General features: G+C 35.1%; 1 protein-coding gene across 1 annotated transcript in view; it reads left to right on the plus strand.

Annotated features, from left to right (window-relative positions):
* Positions 1-407: 407 nt before the first annotated feature.
* Positions 408-27,827, plus strand: part of mrps9 (mitochondrial ribosomal protein S9) — a 47,782-nt gene continuing 20,362 nt past the window's right edge. Inside the window, exons 1-5 of the mRNA XM_056459693.1 lie at positions 408-541; positions 5,956-6,138; positions 20,511-20,573; positions 20,657-20,687; positions 22,060-22,139. Of these exons, the coding sequence (XP_056315668.1) occupies positions 443-541; positions 5,956-6,138; positions 20,511-20,573; positions 20,657-20,687; positions 22,060-22,139 (456 nt within the window). The 5' untranslated portion in view covers positions 408-442. The remainder of the gene's footprint in view (positions 542-5,955; positions 6,139-20,510; positions 20,574-20,656; positions 20,688-22,059; positions 22,140-27,827) is intronic.

Below are 27,827 nucleotides of genomic sequence, written 5' to 3' on the forward strand. Positions count from 1 at the left end.
GGCATCCACTGTGTAAAACAGATGCTGGATAAGTTGGCGGTTCATTCCACTGTGGTGACCCCTGATTAATAAAGGGACTAAGCCAAAAAGAAAATGAATGAATGAATGAATGAATGAAAGGTAGGTATATGATACGTTTCCTTTTAATTTCTGAAGGGTTTCACTGAAGAAAAACAATAGTAATGGCTGTTAAAATGTCAGCTTTGAGAACAAAATTGCACTGAATACAGTACGATGAACAAATCATAATATCTATATATTCACACAGAAATATGTTTTTATGTTATGTTGTGTTATGTTAATTACGTGCACTTGTGGAGACGTATTTGAAACTAAAAAAAGATCTGCCAAGGATTTTTTTTACAGTGATGAACGACGTCCCTTGTTTCTAGGATGTGACGTTTTCACTACTTCCTGCCTAAGCCCCAGTCGTCTAGCAAACATGGCTGCCTCCAGTAGCCGATGTGTGAGGTTGATTTTATGGAAGTATGGGAGTTGCGGGAAGAATTTCTGCTTGTCCCGATCAAGGACAACTTCACAGGTGAAATGCATTCTTTATTTTGCTCCGTCATAGAGCAGTTTTACTACTAGTTAAACTCGTCATTGAAAGTGATGCTGCAGAGAGTGTTATGTCCTTGTGGTCGAATTAACAGTAGAATGCTTATGTATTCGGTAAAAACGGGTAGATTGACAAGATGGTGAGAAATGTCACTCACTTACAGTATACACTTGTTACGGTATTGTTTATAATTTACGTGTTTGTTGGTTTAGTACAGTGTGCTATGCAGTATACTATACCTGGCCAACCTAGCTAATATATAAATATGTATTGAGGTAAAGGGACTTTCCTTAATATTATATTTTCAAAAAAGTATTATTTGCGAATTAATAATAGGGAAATCATATTTACAGCAAAAAATCAAAGTACAAAATTGTTCGGTTAATTAAATGGTGCTAATGTTGTTTTGAAGTTTGCATGCTATTTCTGACCGAATAATGAAAGTATCATGGTAAACAATATATGGACTATAAGTTGTCACTAAATGAATGTGTGAATATAAAAGCAACTTTACCTCAATTAAATATGAAGGTTCATTACAGAATATTCAAATATCTCACTTCTTTTTAAAAATGAATATCATTTTAAGTAATATAATTTATATAATGTTCTTTCTAAATTGATTATAGATGTCATAAAGTTCACATTAAAATATTTATAATGGTTATAGATGTTTAATGTAAACTCTGTGGATCTTTATAGTTGTGTTCGAAAAGAGGCAATTCAAACCAAAATTAAAGGTTGCTATTGGTCTACAAGTTTTCGTCAGTAGAACTTTTAAATATATTTTAAGTTGGTTTTTGCAATTCAAAAATAGCAAAACGATGGCTACTGCACTGTAAAAAAAAATCCTGGTTGCCTTAAATTTTTAAGCTGAATCAAATTACCCTTATAATTCCATTGACCGATGTTATGTTAAACTGACTTAAAACAGTTTGCGTAACTGATAAAATTAAGTTAGAACATGTTTAAATTTTAACATTCTTGTTTAAAAAGTTATAATGACCTAAAATCATACGTTGTCAGGTCTAATTGATCCTATCATTTTTACAGTGTGGCTATTGAGGTAAAGTTAGATTTATATTCACACGTTTGTTTATGTTAACGGTTCCTATATTCCTATATTGTTTATCATGTTACATTGAATATTCGGTCTGAAATCGCATTTAAGTATTTAATTGACTGTCAACCATATACTTTTAAAGTCATTGGCTGTTAATATGAGTTCCCTGTTTAGAATTTGTAAATGTTTTTTCTAAAATTATATGGACACTTTTCACAAGCCTGTTATGACGCGTTTTTCTGTCATAATAATCTTAAATCCTTGAAAGTACCTTTAATCCAAAGCCTCTGCAAACAGCCCCGATGGCATTTATTCAGAAAAGTTACTTTTAAAATTGATGCATTACAATGTTGCTTTCACTACTTTAAAAAGGAACTAAATGTGTTACTTAGTTGCTTTTTAAAGAAAGTAATTCGTTTTGTTACTTGCAATCTGGGCTGGGCTTGTTTGATTGTAATAATGTATACAAACAAGCTTCCTGTTGCAAAATGACATGCATGAGTGATTACTCCTAAGTAAAATAAAGTTTTTAGGATACTTAGTTTTAGGAAATATGTAAACTAGTGTTCCCCAAAACAGTGACTAAATTTGTTCAGAAAATATAAAACTGATATAAGCATTCAAAGCTTGCAGTTTGTCACTTCAGCCTAAAAGATCAATGATTTTTTTTTTCATGTCTAACACTAGAGTTTTTCATTAAATCTTGACCAATCAAATGCTCTCTAGTATTTGACATGCCCCGCCCCATTTTCAAGACACTTTTCATTTGCTTTTTATTTGATGCACTTGAGCTCAACCACTCCTTCTGAGAAAAATGAAACGCTATTGGCTGTTTTTTTAACGGGGAGGAGCTACTCTGTCCTACCCTCTCTTCATTTTTCAGAGTACATAAAAAAATGCCCATTTCAAAGTGCTCCACGGGACCTTTAAATTGGCTTATACGGTTTTATTTAAAATATGCATAGATACAGTATAATAATATGTAACCCTGCACATGTCCACCCTCTTCGTTGTAAACAAACAATTTCAGCTAATGTGCAAGTTTGCTCCAGACTAGAGCATCGAGGTTACAGTAGTTTTGGATTTTTTCATTAGTTTTAGTTTTTATTTAGTTGTTTTCAAATTCAGTTAGTTTTAATTTGTTTTTAGAAGCATATTTACTAGTTTTCATTAGTTTTATATTTTGAAATTGCTTAGTTTTAGTTTAGTTATTTTTTTTTCTTTGTAAATTAAGGTATTTGTTAGGTGCAAGATTCAAAACCGTCAGAATAAATATTGTATAGACCATTTCAATGTGGTCATGTCATTGGCCCATCAACATTTCCTGCTTATCAAACTACTTCACTTCAGTCATAACTTAATGTTAAAACAGTTACCATAACATTATTTATCAATAGGTGGCTCTTTTTGTATTTTCGGAAGCTTTAGAAATTAAAAATGTAAAGGAGGAAATACGTTGGGACCATTTGTTTTTGTTTACGTCCCTCAAAATGGTCTATAAAAAAACTCAACCAAAGATACACTACATTTTTTTTTGACACAAAAACACTACCATCTACCCATGCTCAAAATCAAATACAACAGCCCACAAGATAGCTGCCTTAAGTACAATATGTATGCAAGGCTACTTCTGAGGTTAGATACACAAGTGCATGGGATGTTCAGATGTTTAACGTGAACTGGAGTTTATGTGACAATCTTCCCAAGTTTTGACTCAATATATCAAAAATATGTAGTCAGAAATCATATTTTCAGTTAAACATCACCATGATCTGAAAAGTTTCTTGCTGTTACGTTTTGCAACCCAACTGAAGCACGATTCACTTATTTATATTCCATTTTTACGACTTTCTGTTATTAAATAAACGTACGTTTTGTCAGATCCTGTCATTTAAACGCTGCAGTCAAGTTTGCTTCAGTCACAGCAGGCTGTCATGTACTGTTTGTGTTCAATTCACCATCTGCTGAATCACGCATGCAGTATTATCGGTGCACTGCTTCTCAAATTTGATCTAAGTGTACTGTTCTAATAACTGAATAGCAGTATTTATTGGTTTATTTCGAGTAAGAAGGAAATCAGGCAGGTATCAGGCATCTTGTTGTCTATATCTAACGACATATTCCCCGACTTTGGTTTTTTGAATCTGTTACTTGTTCTCAGGTAACGTGTTTTGGCTGAGCGCAAAGATAAGTTAATATATTAATTAATGTAACCACATACACTGATTCTGCACATTTGACTGATGGCTTGCCTTTATTTCCTATAATGTATTAAACCTATTGTACGTTATACTTCTAAAAAGGCTATTATTGATTATAAAAACTGATGTTCAGTAAAAGAGAGGGCATATTTTGTATTTTCGATGAAAATTAAAAGAGGCAGTAAGATTATGGGCTTCATTTTGTACAGTGAAGATGATGGTCAAATAAATATGCAGCTAAACAATGCCTAGACATTTTTGGTGTCTGTTAAGTTGCTAATATCAAATTGAAAATAGGCAGCTGCTTATATCAAGTTTTCACTTTATTGTTAAGTAAGTGAAACAGCGTAGTCAGGGTAGGGGTGGGCGGTACACCGGTGTCATAGTCATCACCGGTGTGACATTGCACCACGACATGGATATTCTAATACCGTCAATACCGTAATAAATCAATTATGTGCCTTGAACGGCTGCATTTACATCAATAATAGCTAATTCTAAATAATAAGGCATTAAATTTTCTTCAAACGTTCAGTTGTGGTCTAAATACATGTCCTTATACTACAGGGCTCGAAATTGCAACCATTTTGGTCGCATGAGCGGCCGAAATTTAATATATGCGCCCTCATAATATATTTGGGAGCATTTGTGTGGCTGAATATAATGGTTGTAGTGCAATCTGATTTGATTTTCTCTAAAATCTTGCTGAATCGCTCTACCCTGCTGCTGTATTGGTTCATATTAGCTGTCAGTCACTCAACACTTCCCGCTGTCAGATAACAGGGAGCTTTTGTTACTGCAGGAAAGGCAAACGGCTGAAGAGTGAAAAGTACACAGGTTTGCAAACCTCACCTAAAGTTATAATAATAATAATGGCGCAGATGACAGCGATCATGACATGAGGTAAATGTTGATCCGCCAGCTGAGATCAATCGAGTGTTTTCGAAGAAGGTGCCCGAATCTCGATGCGTTGCATTCACGGCGTGTTCAGCGCAAATGTCCGCTAAATATAAAATCTAACACTGTACACATCATCGCCAAAGAAACTCACCTTTACTAAGTTTACACTGAAACTATGGCTCATAACAAAGAGCGGAATTGCGCTGGTGGTCATCGCGAGAATCCTGCTCTGTCTGCTCATAAATTGGTGCGGCTGACTCGCCTGCTTTATTCCACCAACACAGAGAAATGAAGATCAGCTCATAACGAGACTGAGCATTTACAATGACCCAAACCGAAACTTTTAAAGAGTGATAGAAGTGAGACTTTCTTTTGTCCGTTCTTCCTTGAGATGTATATTATTTTGCTATTGAAAGTAATACCGTGATATTATACCGTCACCGTTCAAAAGATGAAAAATACCGTGATATTAATTTTAGGTCATATCGCCCACCCCTAAGTCAGGATGATGGGAATGAGGTTAAAACACTGTTCCCTTTGAAGATTTACACGATGTGTCCTCAGGAGTTTTCCATAACAAACTTGCAAAGTCTTAACTTACAAGGAGAGGATGCAAGACTGAACTGTGTGTAGGCTACTTAATATTGAGGAAAAAGCCCCAATCAGATAGACGAATGTGTGCAGCCCTGCCTCTGTTTTCAGATGTCTCCATTTTCCCCCATCCACACTGACACGGAGCAGCAGCATTTTAAAATCTTCAGCAGGCCTCTTCAGCGTTTTCAAAAAGCTCAGTTTTCGAAAGTTCTGGCGTAGTCTGGAGGGAAGCCATAACCGTAGCAAAACGTTTGTGTTTTTAAACGTATTAGTGGAAACAGGGCCTGAAGTGCCATACGAGTCAAACACCTGCAGCGCGAAGTAAATAAATTTACTTCTAAAAGGCATAAAGTATGTATTAAATACGTTTACAAAGAGGAAAACGAAGGATGTTTTTGATATAATTTATAAAATTTTTTGAGTTTTGCAATCCAGGTAGCTGTTGACTTTTTAATGTATCAACAATTGACCATGGTTTCAGTTAGCTAATCTTTTTTGTTTAATGTTCTACAGATAAAAAAATAAATGTGACATAAAGTTTGGATGGACTGAGAAAATTAGGTACATTGGGCGAACTATCATTTTAGAAGCAGCATCTGAACTTTGTTCTCATTTGCTCTTTCCTTTCCTAATTGTAGTTGCCGGTCAGACAGATTTGTGTGTCATCGTCTTTGTGGAAGAAGAACCTGGCAGCTGCAGGACCACAGAAATTCACACAGGAGTTCATCGACAAACAGGTGGAGGAGTTCGAAATTGGCAAACGCCACTTGGCAAACATGATGGGGGAGGATCCAGAAACATTTACACAGGAAGATGTTGATGTGAGATTCTATTCTATTCTATTCTATTCTATTCTATTCTATTCTATTCCATTCTATTTTTAGTCCATGTCTCATCATGTGCTGTGTTTGTAGCATAGCTGGCAAAATAACTCATGTAAGAGTAATAAATTAAATTTATTTTTGAGATGATAAGATTTTTATATACAGTTGAAGACAAAAAAGTAATAGCCCTCTTGTGTTTTTTTTCCAAATGTTTCCCAAATGATGTTTAACAGAGCAAAGACTTTTTCACAGTATTTCCTATAATAATTTTTCTTCTGAATAAAGTCTTGTTTGTTTTATTTTGGCTAGAATAAAAGCAGTTTTATTTTTTAATAATCATTTTAATGTAATATTAAAAGCCCCCTTAAGCTTAATACCCCCTTAATATTTTTTTCAATTGTCTACAGAACAAACCATCATTATACAATGACTTATCCAATTACCCTAACCTACCTAATTATGGTGGCTTGAAAAGCCAGCATACTGTTATCTATCTTAAACTTATTATTATTCTTCTTCTTCTTCTTCTTCTTCTTCTTCTTATTCTTCTGAGACTAATTTCTAAGTGTATCTCCTCCTAGGCCTTTCAAGCTACATACTTCAAACTTTCGTCAAACCTTCGAACTGGTCTGACTCGGGTTGCTATATCTTTTCTAACTGATCCGACCTTGGGTTTTCCGAAAAACGACCCAGAAAAATCCCAAAAGTCCCATTGACTTAACATTGGGTCAAACTTTGTGAGCTCATAACTCTGCATCAGACTGTCCTACAGACTTCTAACTGGACTCATTTAACTCAGTCTAGCCAGCAGCCAATAACTGATGACTTTTTAACTTACTAGCCACTCCCTAGCAACCACTTACAGCACCCTAGCAACTGTCCCATAGACTTCCATTGTAAAAGACTCCCATTTACTTAACATTGGATCAACCTTTGTGAGCTCATAACTCTGCATCAGACTGTCCTACAGACTTCTAACTGGACTCATTTAACTCAGTCTAGCCAGCAGCCAATCACTGATTACCTTTAAACTTACTAGCCACTCCCTAACAACCAATTTCAGCACCCTAGCAACTGTCCCAGAGACTGTGACTAGCTATTCTAACACATGCTAACAGTTTTAACATCCTACTGACATGCTAATCTTGCTAGAAAGGTGCTAGTAACACGATAGTGACATGCTAGTCATGCTAGTAACATGCTAATTCATGCTAGAATCATGCTAACAACATGCTAATTCATGCTAGAAACAAGCTGATTCATGCTAGAATCATGCTAGTAACATGCTAGTTACATGCTAATTAATGCTAGAATCATGCTAGTTACATGCTAATTCATGCTAGAAACAAGCTGATTCATGCTAGAATCATGCTAACAACATGCTAATTCATGCTAGAAACATGCTAGTAACATGCTAATTCATGCTAGAAACATGCTAGTAACATGCTAGAATCATGCTAGTAACATGCTAATTCATGCTAGAAACATGCTAGTAACATGCTAATTAATGCTAGAATCATGCTAGTAACATGCTAATCCATGCTAGAATCATGCTAGTAACATGCTAATCCATGCTAGAATCATGCTAATAACATGCTAATTCATGCTAGAATCATGCTAGTAACATGCTAATTCATGCTAGAATCATGCTAGTAACATGCTAATTCATGCTAGAAACATGCTACATGCTAATTCATGCTAGAAACATGCTAGTAACATGCTAATTCATGCTAGAATCATGCTAGTAACATGCTAAATCATGCTAATAACATGCTAATTCATGCTAGAAACATGCTAATTCATGCTAGAATCATGCTAATAACATGCTAATTCATGCTAGAAACATGCTAGTAACATGCTAATTAATGCTAGAAACATGCTAGTAACATGCTAATTCATGCTAGAATCATGCTAGTAACATGCTAATTCATGCTAGAAACATGCTAGTAACATGCTAATTCATGCTAGAATCATGCTAGTAACATGCTAATTCATGCTAGAATCATGCTAATAACATGCTAATTCATGCTAAAAACATGCTAATTCATGCTAGAATCATGCTAGTAACATGCTAATTAATGCTAGAAACATGTTAGTAACATGCTAATTCATGCTAGAAACATGCTAGTAACATGCTAATTCATGCTAGAAACATGCTAGTAACATGCTAATTCATGCTAGAATCATGCTAGTTACATGCTAATCCATGCTAGAATCATGCTAGTAACATGCTAATTCATGCTAGAATCATGCTAGTAACATGCTAATTCATGTTAGATTCATGCTAATAACATGCTAATTCATGCTAGAAACATGCTAATTCAGGCTAGAATCATGCTAGTAACATGCTAATTCATGCTAGAAACATGCTAGTAACATGCTAATTAATGCTAGAATCATGCTAGTAACATGCTAATCCATGCTAGAATCATGCTAGTAACATGCTAATCCATGCTAGAATCATGCTAATAACATGCTAATTCATGCTAGAATCATGTTAGTAACATGCTAATTCATGCTAGAATCATGCTAGTAACATGCTAATTCATGCTAGAAACATGCTAGTAACATGCTAATTCATGCTAGAATCATGCTAGTAACATGCTAATTCATGCTAGAATCATGCTAATAACATGCTAATTCATGCTAGAAACATGCTAATTCATGCTAGAATCATGCTAATAACATGCTAATTCATGCTAGAAACATGCTAGTAACATGCTAATTAATGCTAGAAACATGCTAGTAACATGCTAATTCATGCTAGAAACATGCTAGTAACATGCTAATTAATGCTAGAAACATGCTAGTAACATGCTAATTCATGCTAGAATCATGCTAGTAACATGCTAATTCATGCTAGAATCATGCTAATAACATGCTAATTCATGCTAGAATCATGCTAATAACATGCTAATTCATGCTAGAAACATGCTAATTCATGCTAGAATCATGCTAGTAACATGCTAATTCATGCTAGAAACATGCTAGTAACATGCTAATTCATGCTAGAATCATGCTAGTAACATGCTAATTCATGCTAGAATCATGCTAATAACATGCTAATTCATGCTAAAAACATGCTAATTCATGCTAGAATCATGCTAGTAACATGCTAATTAATGCTAGAAACATGTTAGTAACATGCTAATTCATGCTAGAAACATGCTAGTAACATGCTAATTCATGCTAGAAACATGCTAGTAACATGCTAATTCGTGCTAGGATCATGCTAATAACATGCTAATTCATGCTAGAAACATGCTAGTAACATGCTAATTCATGCTAGAATCATGCTAGTTACATGCTAATCCATGCTAGAATCATGCTAGTAACATGCTAATTCATGCTAGAATCATGCTAGTAACATGCTAATTCATGCTAGAATCATGCTAATAACATGCTAATTCATGCTAGAATCATGCTAGTAACATGCTAATTCATGCTAGAATCATGCTAGTAACATGCTAATTCATGCTAGAAACATGTTAGTCACATGCTAATTCATGCTAGAATCATGCTAGTAACATGCTAATTCATGATAGAATCATGCTAATAACATGCTAATTCATGCTAGAATCATGCTAGTAACATGCTAATTCATGCTAGAATCATGCTAGTAACATGCTAATTCATGCTAGAAACATGTTAGTCACATGCTAATTCATGCTAGAATCATGCTAGTAACATGCTAATTCATGCTAGAATCATGCTAATAACATGCTAATTCATGCTAGAAACATGCTAATTCATGCTAGAATCATGCTAATAACATGCTAATTCATGCTAGAAACATGCTAGTAACATGCTAATTAATGCTAGAAACATGCTAGTAACATGCTAATTCATGCTAGAATCATGCTAGTAACATGCTAATTCATGCTAGAAACATGCTAGTAACATGCTAATTCATGCTAGAATCATGCTAGTAACATGCTAATTCATGTTAGATTCATGCTAATAACATGCTAATTCATGCTAGAAACATGCTAATTCAGGCTAGAATCATGCTAGTAACATGCTAATTAATGCTAGAAACATGTTAGTAACATGCTAATTCATGCTAGAAACATGCTAGTAACGTGCTAATTCGTGCTAGAAACATGCTAGTAACATGCTAATTCATGCTAGAATCATGCTAATAACATGCTAATTCATGCTAGAAACATGCTAGTAACATGCTAATTCATGCTAGAATCATGCTAGTTACATGCTAATCCATGCTAGAATCATGCTAGTAACATGCTAATTCATGCTAGAATCATGCTAGTAACATGCTAATTCATGCTAGAATCATGCTAGTAACATGCTAAATCATGCTAGAACTATGCTAGAAACATGCTAATTCATGCTAGAATCATGCTAACAACATGCTAATACATGCTAATCCATGCTATAATCATGCTAGTTAAATTCTAATTCATGCTAGAATTATGCTAGTTACATGCTAATTCATGCTAGAATCATGGTAATTCATGGTAGAATCATGCTAGTTACATGCTAATTTATGTTAGAATCATGCTAGTTACTTGCTAATTCATGCTAGTAACATGCTAATTCATGCTAGTAACATGCTAATTCATGCTAGAAAAATGCTAGTAACATGCTAATTAATGCTAGAATCATGCTAATTGATGTTAGCAACTGCCCAGCAACCACTTAGAATACTTTAGCAACCGCCTAGCAACAACCTAGAAACATGCTAACATATATGTACTTATCTATGCCGACTGTTTCAAACTTCATAAAAACTGCTTCAGTTATTTACACTTTAAAACTACTTCAAACTTTTAGACTCGGCTTTTCAAGCCACCATAAAGTTTGTCCTCAAACTTTAATATCTAGTTAACCTAGTCAAGCTTTTAAAAGTAAATATAATTTAGTCAAATATGTACTTTCATCATGACTAAGATAAAAGAAATCAGTTGTTAGTTATTAAAAGTATAGTGTTTAGAAATGTGTAAACAGAAATTGTGGGAAAATACAGGGGATAATGATTCAGGATGGCTAATAAGTCTCACTTCAAATGTACTACACATTGATGAACAGTTAAATTGAATTATATTGAACACTATTATGGAAAATGTGTTTGGTGATTTAGTGCTGTTCATCTGGAATTAAAATGTATGTTTGGATTGTACAAATGTATCCAATTATTTTATGGTGTGCTTGAGACTTACCTCTTAATGAAACATGAACAAATACATTCAGTGAACTGGAGTATTTTAAATAATTTTTAATATTATTTACTGTTCTAAACTGGAAAAGAATTTCAAATGCAGCAACAAATCTAACACTGAAAACAGATATTTTAATTTTACAGTTTAACTGTATAACAAAACAGTGCAGAAAATTAGTGTAGGAATACAGTGCTCAGCATATATAAGTACACCACTCACAAATCTCTCATTAAAATGTATATTTTATAGAATGCTTTATAATATTATATTTGTGCATATACATTAGATTAATCAGTTTTAAAGGCAAATTTGGAGCTTATCTAACAAATTAACTTATGATAACAGTCCCAAATGTATATGTTAGGAAAATATTATATAGAAATTTTAAAAAGAGCAAAAAATAGGAGAAACCCCAAATTTTGTTGAAATTTTTAACCTTGTAATTTATTTTTGCAATATTTCATGTGAATTTAAATGTATTTTATTTCTATTTCTATTTTTGAATAAGGTTTTAGACCTGGAAAATCCAATGGAACAATTTGAGAATAGAGTTGCTGGTAACCTGCACCAGAACATTGTCATTTTAAAAGAGGATGAGATTTTGAGGCGATGCAGCTCTTTTGTCAATCATGTTCTTGTTGCTGTTGTTGTTTTTTTTTGCAAGATAGTTATAAGAAAAGGCAAAAATCCCCACGTTCTTAGGGAACAAATTGGTTCATAACAGTACCAAAACAGGGTTCTTTGGCTTGCAGCAATAACAGAACACTTTTTTCATAGGTTTTCATAAAGAACCATGTTTTGGAAGTGCTTTATAGGACCTTAAAGATAATTGTTTTTTTATCATATGTTACTAATAAGAGTATTTATTTTATTAATAATAGAATCATTAATGTTAACTGTAAATTTTATTTTAAATAAATTAATAATTTTTTTTCTTATATCTTCTTCTTAATATTATTATTATTAATAATAGTCTGGTCTCACAGGCTCTCTTAGGATAAAAACAAAACAAAAATTTTACATACCCAACAGCATGTACCAGTTAAGAACTTTTATTTTTGTATTCATTTGAAATTGTACAAAAAAAAAAATGACAGTACTTGTACAACTGTTATGAGTTGCTATAACACATTAATAAGTGAAAACTGACACTGTACATAAAGAGAACAAAAAGAACGGAAAAAGAATATACAAGCAACGATGACCAAGTTCTTCAAAGTCCTTATTTCTATCATTATGAGTGTGTTTCAATAAAATTAAATGTTGTTTTTCTATCTGCAGATGATATAGATATCGCACCATCTGAAATTTGTAGGAAACAAGTTACATTTGTTACATTGGGAGGTTGAAATGTAATTTACCTGTTAAAAGAGTAAATTTAAAAAGGTTAGAAAATAAAGAAACCTAATTCCCATGACCGCTTTTACGCATAAGAAATGCAAACTTTTTATGGTTTGATTAGTATTTAGTATTTATTTTTGATTTATTTTTGATTAGTATTTAGTATTTAGTGAAAGTATTTAATTATATATACCATGAAAACCCTTTAGTGTTACTTGACATTTGATTTGTCACTTTCCATACCTGATTATTTTAGACTTCCTATGAAATCATTTATTTCACTTTTATCTATGCTCTGTTGTATTTATATGCTTGTAATTTCGTTTTATGCAAGATTCTCTCCGCTGCAGAGTCATTGCAATCAATCTAAATTAACAAATTGTTTCCGAATAGAGCTATTCACAGCGTACTGTGAAATTGTATTCATATCATATAATCTTTATCGCAGATAATCAATGTATCGCAATATCAGATTTATTTCAATATTGTGTAGTCTGTAATGAGCAACATGGATCAGATTTTAGATTCCGAGGACTCATTTGTATCTGAGATTCAGCTGTTCTTTTATTTTATTTTTTTACAAACATCAAAAGAAAAACTAAGAACTACAAATGCAAGGACTGATACAATCAATGTCATTGAGATTCTCCAGAGCTAAAAGTAAAGTCATCATCTCCCTGCTGGTGTCGCAGCAAAACCTCTGGGACCTGATTATAAATTGGCATACATTTACAAACAGTTTATGTCCAATATTTGATTCTCCGCCAGACAGAAATGACCATAATTGATTTATCCCAGCAATTTAGTCCAATTTCTCAATTCTTAGCATTATTCCCCCATCTCTGTCACCATTAATGAATTGAGTCCTCAGAGAAAGTGTGGCTAAAAGAAGTTGACACGTACCGTCCCACTGCCAGCTGATCGGTGGGTAAGGGGTGGAAAATGGCTGCGACTGCAGGGCACAGAGCAAGTACGGGATGGGGCGTCTGTGCTTGAGCTGGCGCCGGTGTGTCTGCCAAGCGCTTCAGCCGACATGACGTTCCCGTGAATGCGCTGAAGGTGTGAAACAGCTGCACAGCAAGCGCTGCCAGGAGGAAGTAATTAATAAAGACTGCAAGCCTCACCTGCCTTCTCCCGCTGTCTTTCCACACACACACATTGCGTTTGCACCCGTCAGGTGGGCTCTGACGTTCAGAGAGCCCATGCAACTGAAACCATGAAGAAATTTGCTGAATTTTTGACAATTCCAACTTGAGTTGAACTTTAAAATCATGGTGTTGTGGAGCACAGGTTTTAAAAGCTTTGGAAAACAGCAGAAGATATATGATTTGCGCTTATTGCGTATTCTTTGGCTTGGCAGTGTGACACAGTTTATTTTCATCATATGGATGACATCAGCGTGAGCTTTCTGCAATATATAAACAAATAATGTGGATGTGAAACGGCATGAAAGTAAAATATTTGTAAGCAAATTTTTGCTTTAACTTTAAATGAGAGTGTAGCCAAAAATAAAAATCTTTAACAGAAAAAAGTTGCGTATACTTTAAAAAAAAACTTCATAACCTTTTTAAAAAGGATAATGAAAACATTCAGTTTATAACTAACTTTATTAGAAATTAAAGACAAATCGTTACCTATGTTCAAGAAATTGTTAGAAAGTGTGTTTGAGGAGTTGTCGCAATTATAAATGAAAGTTTTTGACTCTTCAAAAAAATAACAATACCATATGTTTGCCGATATTTAAGAAACATGCTAAACGAACATTCTTGTTTATCTAAAAAAACAGGCTAATGTCAGATAATCTGCTTTGAGAATGTGCTTTACATGCCGGAACGTCTGTTGTTATTTTGATCATTTAACACGCCCATGCCAGTTTATCCAATTATATTTCAGCTCCCCGGGTTGCCTTGGTGGAAAACAGCGTATTTGGTCCATTCAGTCATTAAGGCTCTCAAAGTATAGGTCCGTGGCTGTGACTCTGAAATGAGACAGAGATTCAGAGTTCCAAATGAGGTGATTATTAATTAGCAAATAATATAAATATTACGAACGTAAACATTAGGTGAGCATATTACATTGTAACCCCGTGTCCTAACAACACCCTATATGACAAGATTCGTAGTGATAAGCAATTTTGCTGTTTGCACCAAACGAAACATGGCAGAAATGTAAATACAGCCATTCAGAAGCACAGAAGAGTGCACTTACTGCACTCCAACAAAATGGTAAGGTTTATAATCTAATTAACACATATTAAACCTCTTTAACATTATTAAATGCACATGCTAAATCACTGATATGTGTTGACTTGCACAAGTTCATAGTTACAGTTCTAAAGTTGTTATGGTTTATTTTCAAGAACTATCTGCTGCTGCTTTCAGTAATATGGCAATAAATGTCAAGTAAAATGGCATTCAAACTAGCATTATTAGCATATATCACTGAATGAAGCACATGAGGTGTACCTGAGGTGATCATAGTCAGTTTTCTGTTGTTCAGCTGCAAGAACTAGAAGCCGTTTCTAATATATCAATTTTAGGCGTTGGTTAAGACAAAAACTTTTTAATATGGAAAATATTCCTTGTATCGTGTGCCATTGCTTTTGTTTAGAACACAACTTAAATCAGCCTTTAGGCTCAACAGTCAGGCACACTGTTGGTGTCGCAACCTGCGCTTGAGTGTGTTTTGAACGAGGTGGGCAATACCTAGTTCAACCACTGGGTGTCAAGCTTGCATACTGCACCTTTAAACTGTGAATTGAATTGTGATGTGCATTACGGTGCATGTAATGGATGTCTAGTGTTTCTTCTAATGCCAAGTTAGATGCCAATTGCTCACCTGATCAAAAATAGCAGTAAAATAATTTTGATATATGATAAAGTATCTTTTATTTCTGCTATGCGTAAAGCTGACTTTTGAGAATGCATTTATGTAGTGCTGTGTCAATTTGCTTTAAATGGATTTAGTTTAAATGAAGTAAAAATGTAAATTTTTCCATCATTTGTTCACTTTCTGCTTGATTCAAACCTGCTTGAGTTTCTTTCATCTTCTAAAAACAAAGGAAGATATACCGAAGAATGTAGGGGGGAAAAAAAGGACTGCAATACTACTTTTTTTCTTCCTACTATGGATGTCAGTGACTGCTTTTTCCACCAATCTTGTTTTGCGTTTGACAAAAGAAAGAAATTTAAGGGCACCTATGATGAAAATCAACTTTTGTAAGCGGTTTGGACAGAATTGGGTGTAGGTTTAGTGTCCACAGTCATATTGGAGTGATAAAACTACACAATAATTCTCTTTTTCAAAAATGTTCTGTCATTAAAATAGGATCCAAATCCCTCCCATTTTGAGGCCCACTGCAATGTAACGTAGGAGTGCGGTTTCCCTGCCCACCAAATTGATTGACAGATGCATATCAACATGTCTCCTGTAGTAATATCATAACCACAAGACAGGATGTGCGCCAAGCAACTGGGATTAAAAGATCTGTTCAGCTTTCTGTGATCATCTGCACCTCAAGAATGAGTTTTACAATTTACAAATACCATTTTTAAAATAGTGTATGTTTGTAATAAATACAGTAAAATCGCTACGTAATTCATCACCATGGCCGCATAGTGTTAATATAAAAGTGTTTATATAAAAGTGTCAAGACACTTTCATGTGTATCCTGTCACATTTGCCGTGCAAAAACAGCACAAAGCTAAATGAATTAATGCCACAACAAGTATATCAAATAACAGTTGGGAAATATCTTACTGTAGTAAGAGAGATCTGCTTTATTCTTGTTTGCCACTGTGCCTTTTATTTATGTGAAGGCTTTGCATATCAGAGCAATACAGACAGATCTCTATGGCTCTGACATGCACGTGGAAACACGGCACAGTCAACAAAAACAGCTATAATGTCAGCTTAGATTTCCCAGATATAAAAAGGTATAATAAATAATCTGGTTATTATTTTGAGCTGAAACTTTACAGGCACATTCTGGAAACACAAGAGACTTCTATAAAATCTTGAAAAAGGGGTGAAATAGATGCCTTTTAGTAAGTTTAGAACCACTAGAGTGTGAGTAAATGGGGAAGAAATTTTTGTTTTTGTTTGAATCATCTTTAAAACGCTCAAGAAACTTGCATTGAATTCTGTCAAATTTCATCAAATCAATGTTTTCCTACTAAATTGTTAAATAAAAGAGAAACTATGTAATTGTACTGGCTTACACAAAATAAATAAATAAATAAAAAACAAGCTGCTACAGAAGAACTTGCTTGATGAGGATCATTATGGGCTCAAATATGTATGTCCTTGTCACCTGAGAAGGTCAGACTCAGATTTTTGGTGCCATGTTTTCCATGGCACGTTAAACGAGTGGTCAGATGTCTCCCAAAAAAGGGAAGTGGATAGCAAGTTTGTTTTCCCAGATTGGGCTCATGTGAAGTTTAGGCAGCAGAGGTTTCTAGAACACTATGACGAGGCTAAACCTCCCTGAGGGAGTTGGGCCATATTGCTTTTCAAGGTATGAACAGGTGCTGCCTTCATCTGTCACTGCATCCATGCACCGTTCTGTCTGTTCTTCTCTTTGTGCTGCTGGATTTCACTCAGTTTCTGCTTTTGATGGCAGTACACGGGTGTTTGTTCTCTTAGAGTGCATCTGCCATCACCTCGCTTTTATTTTCCCTTTATCTTTTCGATTCCTTTATCCTGGAAAACAGGGTCAAGACCCAAAGGTTGCCATTTTAAATGTCTCATTTATTGCTAATGAAAGTTATGCTATGCCCTGTTCAACGCCATCACCAAAGTAATTTGCTACTTTATACATGTACTGAGAGGAGAATAGATCGCGGTTACTCAAATTGTAGTATAAAACACCAAGGGTGCACGATTAATGTTATTGTCAGATTTAGGGCCGCACGACATATTATTTCAACATCATATTGCAATGTGTCCAACCACTATAGTCATACTACAGGATGTGCAATGTTGAGTCTATATAATAGTTGACCAGGAGCCACATTTTTGTGTTGTAACTTAAGAGTTTAATCAAAATAGAGTGTAAGTTTATCCTTTGCATGTGTTTTTAAGAGGTGTGTGAGTATTTCAATAGAGTATGAAGCATCCAGATACAATTTTTTCAATTTATATATTTATATAAATTGATTTATGAAATTGATATTTAAATATATATATGGTCTCATTTGTAGTTCTAATACCGCAAATTACATTAGGACTAGTGAAATAAAGAACTACAACACTACAAAAACCAAGCAACAACAACAAAAAAGAATTTAAATGAGCATTAGATGTAGCATTACATAGACATCGGAAAAATAAGACCTGTGCAAAAATATTTAAGACCTAGAACAGCGAATTTAAAACTTTTTAAGACCTAAAATTTAGATTTTTAATTTTTGACTTTTTAAGACCCCGCGTGACCCACGGCGCATGCAATGCGCGTAGCTGTGCATTTATACTTCTACGCGCTGTTTTTGTTGTTCTGCAATAACACTTCCGAAATGCTAGTTGGCAGTGAGGTGTTAATGTTCCTCTGTGTCGAGTTTCTTCGCTGGTGTTTTGTTTTTTCTGAACGCTTTCTTTATGTTCAAGTGGCTCAAACTCGCTAATTTTGAGGCAGGAACCGGCGGACATGCAACAACTTTAACCATGAGGAAAAAAAAAAAAAAACTTTGCATCCTGAGCTCCTTCACGGGACTCAACACTTGTAAACAATCGGGCTCGCGCGGCTCTCGGTCCTGCCCAGACTCATCAGCGTTACCAAGCCGACCAATCACAGAGCTTGCGCTACACGCAAGTAGTTACATTTTTGGAGAGGTGCGCATCAGCGACACCGACGGCCACAGTGTAGGGCTATGCGTCAACGTGTAGGCTGCGCCGTAGCATGCGCGTGACGCAGAAGTATAAAGCCTGGTTTATACTTCTGCGTCAAGTGATCGACGTGACCTACGGCTCAAGCCTTGCACGCAGCCGTGCATTTATACTTCTGCGCGCTGTTTCTGTTGCTTTGCAATAGACTTCCGAAACTCTAGCTGGCAGTAGGTGTCTATGTTTGTCTGTGTCGAGTTCCTTCGCTGGTGTTTTGTTTTTTCTGAACGCTTCCTTAATGTACAAGTGGTTCAAACTTGCTCATTTTGAGGCAGGAATCGGCGGACGTGCAATAAATTTAATTATGAGGTAAACACAAAACAGCAATCTCCATCCGGAGCTCCTTCACAGGAACAACACTCGCTGCATCACGCTTGCGCAGCTTTCACCTCCGCCCACACTCGTCAACGCTACCAAGCTGACCAATCACAGAGCTTGCGCTACGCCGACAGCCACAGCGAGGGGCTATGCGTCCACGCGTAGGCTGCGCCCTAGCATACACGTGCGCTTGACACAGAAGTATAAATCAGCCTTAAATCAGCACAGCAGAAGCAGGTTTCACCCACTTATTTTTTGCGCTTTTTAGATCTGCACATAAAAACGGTTGATGGAAACGCCATGATGCGCATACATTTTGAAAATGTGTGTAAATGAACAAACCTGCAGACTGAGCACATTGCAAAACATCTAAAGTGTTGTTTTGGTCATTCTAAAACGCCTTAACCATTTCAGTATTAGTGTTGTTATATGTTTAATGGCCTCCTGAGTTGTCAAGAGCGTCTGCACTCTGTGTCTCGCGCCTTCAAACGCCACCGTGTGTTCACTGCATGTCAGGATTGGCTTCTGAAGTGCAAGTCATTTATTAAATGAAGATAATATATTCACGCAGCCTCTCCTATGCAGCAAATTCAGTTTTTACTTTTGATATTTGTCGCCAGTTAATCAGGAAGTGGCGATTTTGTTCTCTTTGACTTGTTGGACGGAAAAGCTGCTTTATTCGCACGTATTTTATGCGATATTCCAGTTTTGGGCATAAATTTAATTAGCAGTTTTAGCATTCCCCTTTCTTCCCTTATGTACCTGTAGGTGAACAGCTTCTCCGGGTGTGGCCAATGGGCATTCATCCTCTGCTATTTCTTCCTCATTTCTGCTGTCTTTAATCTCCATATGTCAATCGATAACTTCAATCGATGACTGTATGATGACGGTCAGCTCACGTAAATCTGCAGTAGCCTGAACTTGTTTTTGGGTTCAAATAATGTACCAGGCTTTTCATTGGTCCGTTAGGATGAGCATTTTTTATTGGCTACCGAAATGCTGGTCAGTGCGTGGTTGAAATATGAATTAAATTACAGTATTCTGAAACGAATTTTGATTTTAAAAGTAACGAAGTAGATTACTCAGCTTAATTTGTACTCAAATACAAGTAAAATTAGAGACTTAAAATTCAACTCATGAAAATACAAATACGCCAAAAAATGTACTTAATTACAGTAACGTGAGTAGTTGTAATTCATTACTTCCACCGCTGGATAAAAGAAATCAATATTTAAAAATGAGTTATTAAAACTATTATGTTTAGAAATGTGTTGAAAAAATGTTCTCTCCGTTAAACAGAAAATTCGGGGAAAAATAAACGGGGGCTAATAATTCTTACTTCAACTGTACTTCAAAGAAAATAAATCTACATCACAGAACGAACAAATATCGCAATATCAAATTTCATTCAGCCCTAGTCAGACTGTTATATTTTCAGTATTAGCACAAGCTGACTATTAACGTTGCCTGCTGTAACCAATGGTAAGGTTGAGACCATCCTGTATGACAGCTTCTGAAGAGTTTGAAAAATGTTCAATTTAGTATGCTTAAGCATTACGGCCCAGCAGTCTTGCCTAAATTGACAAAATTAAAGTGACAAATGAAAATAATGGACACTTAAATGTTTTTTTTTTTTCTTTCTTTGTTTAGAGAAGTATTGCATATCTCTTCCCGTCTGGACTCTTCGAGAAGCATGCAAGACCTGTTATGAAGGTGAGATTTAGTCCAACTGTGTTTTGGTATCTTTTATGTACAAATTAACTCTGTCTCAGTATGTTCTGTTCTTTGTGTTTTAGCACCCAGAGCAAATATTCCCAAAACAGAAAGGTAAGGAAATTTTTATGTTTTAACTTAAAGAGCTACTCGGATAGATTTTTTTTTTGAATGGTTGATTGTGTTTATGTGGTGCACAGCAACTTCTTTTCGTGCTTCATTAAAAAAAAGCATTATTCTACAACACATTTCATCGTACAATGCTTTTCAGCTAGCATAAAAATGGTGTAGAGCAAGTATGTGAAGTTTTAGCTCAAAATACCCCACAAATAATATCTCTCGTATGAAACCGTGTGAAACCGGAGCACACTGATCACACAAACACCAATACTCAACAGCATTCCACATTTGCTGGTAAACTTAAAATGAGGTTTGTATGTGTTTATAGGCCTTTGACTGATATTTATGAATCTGCTTATAGCTAAATTGCTAGTGGAGCCAAACCACATTGCCCTTTGTTCACATCCTTGCCACAACATACAATTAGCATAATAAACAATTCATGAAACATACATCAACAAAGAATTAAAAAACACTTGCAGGTCCATAATCTATTAATTCTGCTTTTGTGATGTGAACTGCTACATCTTTAATGAAGAAGCTTTTGGGTAAATCCCAAATAGATTTGAACCATTGCTTCCTAATTCCAGCGTCCGTCAGAAGTAGGCTAGCACCAAAATGATCATTCTAAGCCAAATCCAAAAATTATGAATGCACTCGACTGAAAACCGAAACCAAAATATTGTTGTAATAATTAATAAATAGTGAATTTGTACGACTTTTTCAATTTAACTCAATAACTTAATTTAAACTGGTTTAAAAAAAACACAAGCCAATAAAATAGCCACATTTATCGACATTAAACGGACACAAAAAAATACAGTGAAATTTTTAGAACACTTGGCATATTTTAGAGCTTTCTGTTGTTTGGTTCAATTGGACTTTACAGTAGCATATAAAAATAAAGTATCTACAAAGTAATTTTTTTTCCTTACTAAAACTAAAAACTACTTGGCCCTTTTCACTGTCAGTGGCACACAATCATGTTCCTTTACAGAAGAAACCAAAAGTAAAACATACAAAATATTACAGTTAAAAAGTCAATTAAAAACATCTGATTTTGTTGTGCTCAGAGCATCCATGTGTGTAAACTGAAGGGTTTGTGATGTCACTAACCCCGGAATTATTCTGTTGTAGTCCTTTATCAGCCGTTCGCTGTAAGCTTTGCCATGCTAATTCTTTAAACAACAATTTCTCCCTTTCAACTCAACTTTAAGCATTGTAACTGTGCACATGTTGTTCATGATCACACACCTACATTACACACTAACCAAAGTTAAAAAGGTAAAATCACATTCTATGACCCTTTTAAATATACTCATGCTAATTTCTGGAAATTAATTTCTCATGTACCCTTCTCTTTTAGCTGTCCAGTGGGATGCAGAAGGGCGACCTTTTCACTTCCTGTTCTACACAGGGAAGCAGTCCTACTATTCTCTTATGCATGTAAGTTTATCTTTTAACTTTCGTGAAAAGCTTACACCAGGCATTGCTGGTTTACTTGCTAAATATTTTGAAGCAATGTGGGGATACTGAATAAATAAATGCAGAGCTATGTAATTTCTTCTGATCAAATTGGAGTACATAATTAAAATCTAATATTAAACTTCATATCTGCACCTTAAATATTTTTATATAGGTAATTTGAAAATACATTTCATTATTTTCAAAAACTGATGAATGAAAACTTTAGCTTCAGTTCCAGTGTGCCATAAAAACACTAATTTCACATCATCGTTAAATAATTGAAGATCTGCATCTTGCAGTGGTTTGAGGTCCTGCTTTGTCTGCTCTCTGACTAAAGGGAGTGGCACAGACACAGCAGAGGTGAGTTTGAGGGAGGGGTGCAGACAGAGACATCTCTGATCCCCCTTAACACTGCCTGGATGAGCTGATGAAGAAAACAGACAGTTTACACACTCAAACGACTCCACCAAAATAAAATGGTTAATTTCAAAACAAACCAGCATAAATCAGAACGATGAAGTCTAATGCAAGTTTTCAGTTTGTATTTTGAAAGAAGAAGAAGAGGAGGAATGAGAGTTAGCAAAATGAGTGTGACGGAGCTCTTTCTGTTCCTTAAAGCCCATTTACAACAGGGAGCATCACACACTTCACTAGGCACGCCGGGGCTTTGTGATATTAGGTGTGCGTGTGTGTGTGCATGCACGTGCTGTTCTTTGTATGAAGGTGTGTGTGCACATCAGCCTCAGGGGTTTTACTGTGATGGGAAGAGCCCCGGAGAGACTCCTGCATTAACCGCTTCTTTGTCACCACAGCTAATTCCTTTTCAAAGTTTGTTTGTTTTAGCTTATTTTTACCTTCCCCACCATTCATCTCTGGACTCGACCTTGGGCTAAGACGTTTCTCAGTAGCATTGAGGAGTTTGTGCGTGTGAGTTGTCTAATGCGCCATTGTCCTCAGTGTGCTCGAGCCCCTCGTCCTCCCCTCTGCCCTGCAGTAGCTGGGACCCCTGCTGCTAATTTAAATAGGTATGTCAAATCTGCCGGCGTGCACCGGCTCTCTCATCCAGCTTCAAATCGCACAGAGGTCCTCTGCATTCAGAAACCCTACAGTGTGCAGAAAATAATGTACAACTCTCCTTCCTGCAGAGAGAAGCAAAAGCAAAAGGAAGGAAACGCTGTAAGATATACGGACCTATATCAAGGACACTTACAGTTTGTATTAGGGCTGCACAATATATCGTTTCAGCATTGATATCACATTAGGGATGACCAGATCCGATCACATGATCAGAAATCGGGCCCGATCACGTGATTTCAGACTCGATCAGAATCGGACGATACCTCTCTGTCAGGACTTGAATATATGAATATATTCTCTTTGACCAAAAATATGTGACTCTCCAACTGTCTCTCCTCAATAATATTTTAAAGTTCAAAAAATTATAACTGTCACTAGAAATCAGTTTCCTATTGAAAATACAATTACAATTTTAAAAATACCTTTTTATTGTATTTTTTTACAGCAAAATGAATAAGATCTCAGTTTACAATAAAATGACTTTTTAACCAATGCGCATATGTGATGCTGTGGTTTAACTTGAATCGTGACACCAATAAAGGACAAGAATTTTATATTTCTATGGTAACCTCGCGTATGTAAATTCAAACAACATTTGTTAGTGGCAATGGCAAAAAGAAAAAAAAAATCTAGAAATTTCCTTTGTTCATACATTGTGATGCATTATAATTGTTTATTTTTGAGTTGTGCATGAACATAAATAAAGGTTTTGTTTATTAATAAATAAACTTTTGTTATATACACACCCCCAATGGCTCTTTAAAAAAAATACATTTATTAAAAAAAATCAGAAATGGCTCTTTGCTGAAAAAAGGTTCCAGACCCCTGGAAACAGCAGTGCGTGTGGCATGACATCACTTTGTTGCAGAGACGATATTGGTTAAATGCCGGCAAAGTAGAACATGGAAGCAGCTTAAAGTTGAAAGCACCAGTATGTCTGCAGTCTGGAGGTACTATAAAGTTAATGACAACAACATTGCCATAGCAAACTGTAAGATATGTAAACTTGGGATTGCCTGCTGGGTATTTTAAGTTGAGGTGCTATTTGTTTTTATATTAGATTTTTTTAGATTTACTGTTGCACTAAAGTCCAAAAGTGAATAATTGATGTTATTTATTACTTGATTGTTCAAGCTACCTCACAGAAGTGCTCTGTTTGTCAACATTGTTGAATATTAAAATAAGATGAATTAAATAAAAAATAAGGAAAATCCTGGATCTGTTTCTTTACTCTTCTTTATTCTTTATTAAGTATTATAGAAGTATCGGATTGGGTTTCGGTATTGGTAGATACTTAAAATCAAATGACTCGGACTCGAGGGCAGAAAAACCTGATCGGGACATCAACAATAGCTACAACATTTTGGATATGCTCATAAAAAAAATGGTTGATGGGAACGCCAAGATACGCAAAAATGTACACGCATAACTGAGTAGGATAAACTTTTTATTCGATAAGAAAAGATGCGAGTAAACTACAATGGAAACACTTTTACCGAACAAATTCCAGTATGCGCATTAAAAAAGCCATGTGATTTTGTTATAAGAGATCATGTGATGATAAAAATGTGTGAGAATGGACAAATCAGCAGGCTGAGCACATTGTAAAAGATCTGAAATGTTGTTTTGGTCATCCTACAACACCTTAACCATATCAGTATTAGTTTTAATCTATTATTAATTACCTCCAGAATCAAGAGCATCTGTGTTCCACGTGTCATGTCTTCAGGATTGTCTTCTGAGGCGCAAGTAATTTATTAAATAAAGAAAAGATTCATGTAGCTTTTTTTGCCGCAGCAAATTACGTATTTCCTGTTGATATTTGGTGCCAATTGATCAGGAAGTGACGATTTTGTTCAATTTGATAGAAACCCGGCTTTATTTGCACATCTTTTATGCGATAATCTAGTTTTGTGCATAAAGTAAATTCGCATTTTTGGATGGAAACATAGCTAATATTGACTCTGAATTAGAGCTGCACAGTATATCGTTTCAGCATAGATATCGCAATATGCGGATCTGCAACAGTCACATCGCAAGACATGCAATGTTGAGTCTGAATTATAGTTGAAAAGGAGTTGCAGAACACATGATTTGTAGAGTCACTGCTAAATTTAACCATAATAGTGTGCAGGTTTATCATTTGCATGTGTTTTTAAGGCCTGTGACGGAGCATTTCTAGAGTTTAAAACATTTGGGCACAAACAATTATGATGTTTGGGGTGCAACAAATATCAATTGCATTTAATTATTTATACAGAATTTATACAATTTATGCCAAAAATTGAGTTTTTGCCATGTTTCTATTCCAAATAGCTACATTTCAAAGCAAAAACAAGATTATTTGACTTACCCTAATGGCTGATCATTTTGCTTGTTTTAAGGAAAACCTCTTAATTTTGGGTTATTTCTTCTGATGGTACAATATTTTTACTTGATCTAACAGTAACAGATTTATCTCAGAAAAATAAATCATTGCAATATCAATATTTTCCAATATTGTGCAGCCCTAGTATGAATTATAGTTGATCAGGAGCTACAGAACACATGTGGTTTGTAGAGTCTCTGCTAGCTTAACCATAATAGAGTGAAAGTTTATCATTTGCATGTGTTTTAGGGTCTGTGACTGAGCATTTCAAGAGAGTTTAAAACATTTTGGCACCAAAAATGATGTTTGGAGTAACAAAGATTAATTGTATTTATTATTTATACAGGGAAAATGTATTTTATTGGCAGATATTTCAGCTTGTTTTAAGGAAAACTCTTGATTTAGACTTATTTCTTCTGAAGGTGAAAACAAAACAATATTAGTACTTGATCTAAGAATGTATAGAGATTTTTCAACTAGAAAGAAGACAAAGCAAATAAGAAAAGCTTTTTTTGCATTGTGATGATTCAATTTCTGTACGTGAATACTATTAGACTACCAAGAAAATGGACAAATAGAGCTATTTAAACTGTCTTGTGAATCTATTCATATTGCAATATTCATCGATGAAAAAATAAATATTGCAATATCCGATTTTTCCAATATCGTAGTTTGTATGTCAGTAATACGTTTTCATGCTTGACTCAAGTTACCAAGTATTTCAGTATGGCAATTATTAACCATGAAAACCCTTTAATTGCCCATTTGCCTGAACAAATATCATACTGTATATCAGAGCTGTGATTGGTTAGACCCCCTGTCAGTCAAATCCCCTGTGAAAGAGGCTTTTAATTTATTCCCTGTGTTAGTGTGCAAGTTTACCAAAATAATTTATTCTGCTATTATTTACTCACCCTCATGTTGTTCTAGACCCCTGGAACCTTAGTTTGTTTTCGGAAACAAACTAAGAGATTGTAGATCAAATCTGAGAGCTCCCTCCTCCTCCATTCCCAACTCATTCGGTGTCCAGAAAGGTACTCAAAAATGCCTTCAATGGTTCAATTGGAATATTATCAAGCTATGAAACATTTAAAAATTACATTTCTGCGCACAAAATAAAAATGACAACTTTTCAGTGTCAGTATAGGGCACGTGTTCATGTCTCACACTTGGCTGTTGTGTGATGTACTTGGGATGCGCCTGTGCTTTATTTCAAAGAGGAAGATGCGCATGGGCTACTGGTGTGGCATGAGTCACTGTATAGTTTACATAAACGTGGCGCACCCTATACTCGCATTGAGGAGTAAAATAAAGTCATTATTTTTGTTTTATGTGCACACAAAGGTATTCCTATAGCTTGATAATATTACGATTGTACGGTTTGAGGCATAAAAATGTTGGACGTATTCTTCTGAACTTTTAATGAATCTGAAACCTTGCTGTCTATGGAGGATGAGGGAGCTCTCAGATGTCATCTAAATTATCTGAATTTGCATTGCAAAGATTTTGGAGTTTGTAGAGTTTGCAACAACATGAGGGTGAGCTAAAACTTTAACTCTAACTTTAACTTTGTGTATAAAATTTCTCAAAAAGTTTCTCAGACGTTCAAAATGGACAAAGAACAATATAATTCTGGTACACTATACACACACACACACAATTTACTGTGCACACATATACAAACCACAATCTGACATCCATTCCAACAAACCTACACAATTATTGCTGCATAATTTATTCAATGGACTCTATATTAGACTATAATATGAAAAGCACAAAACAGGAATTTTAAAAAAAATTGCCACCTTCTAGTAAAAAAGTTATCTAAATTTAAATTTTGAAAGCCATTCTAATAGAATGAATGCTTATAAACAAATATAGCATCATTTTATGGTTAAATGTCCCTGGGGTTTAACACTGAATACTGCGTAATGTGCACATTATAACCTAGACTTCAAGTGTGAACTCCAAATGTGTGGTGACAGTTAAGGGGTTAAGGTTCTAAGTGTAACTTTTTGTGTGTGTGCCAAGTATAAAATAGAGTTATTATGGGGATAGGGGTGAACTATTAAAATTCCTATAAAAAACATACGTGAGCCCACATTTTTGCAGCTGGAATTAACGCAGGTGAAATGATTAAAAAAAGTTTGCTTGACTCATTTTTAATCCTGTGGATGGCATGTTGTAAATAGGTAGAGGTTTCTTTTATTTCAATTTCAAAT

Source organism: Danio aesculapii, chromosome 6, assembly GCF_903798145.1.
Source record: "Danio aesculapii chromosome 6, fDanAes4.1, whole genome shotgun sequence".
In the NCBI taxonomy this organism is placed as follows: Eukaryota; Metazoa; Chordata; class Actinopteri; order Cypriniformes; family Danionidae; genus Danio; species Danio aesculapii.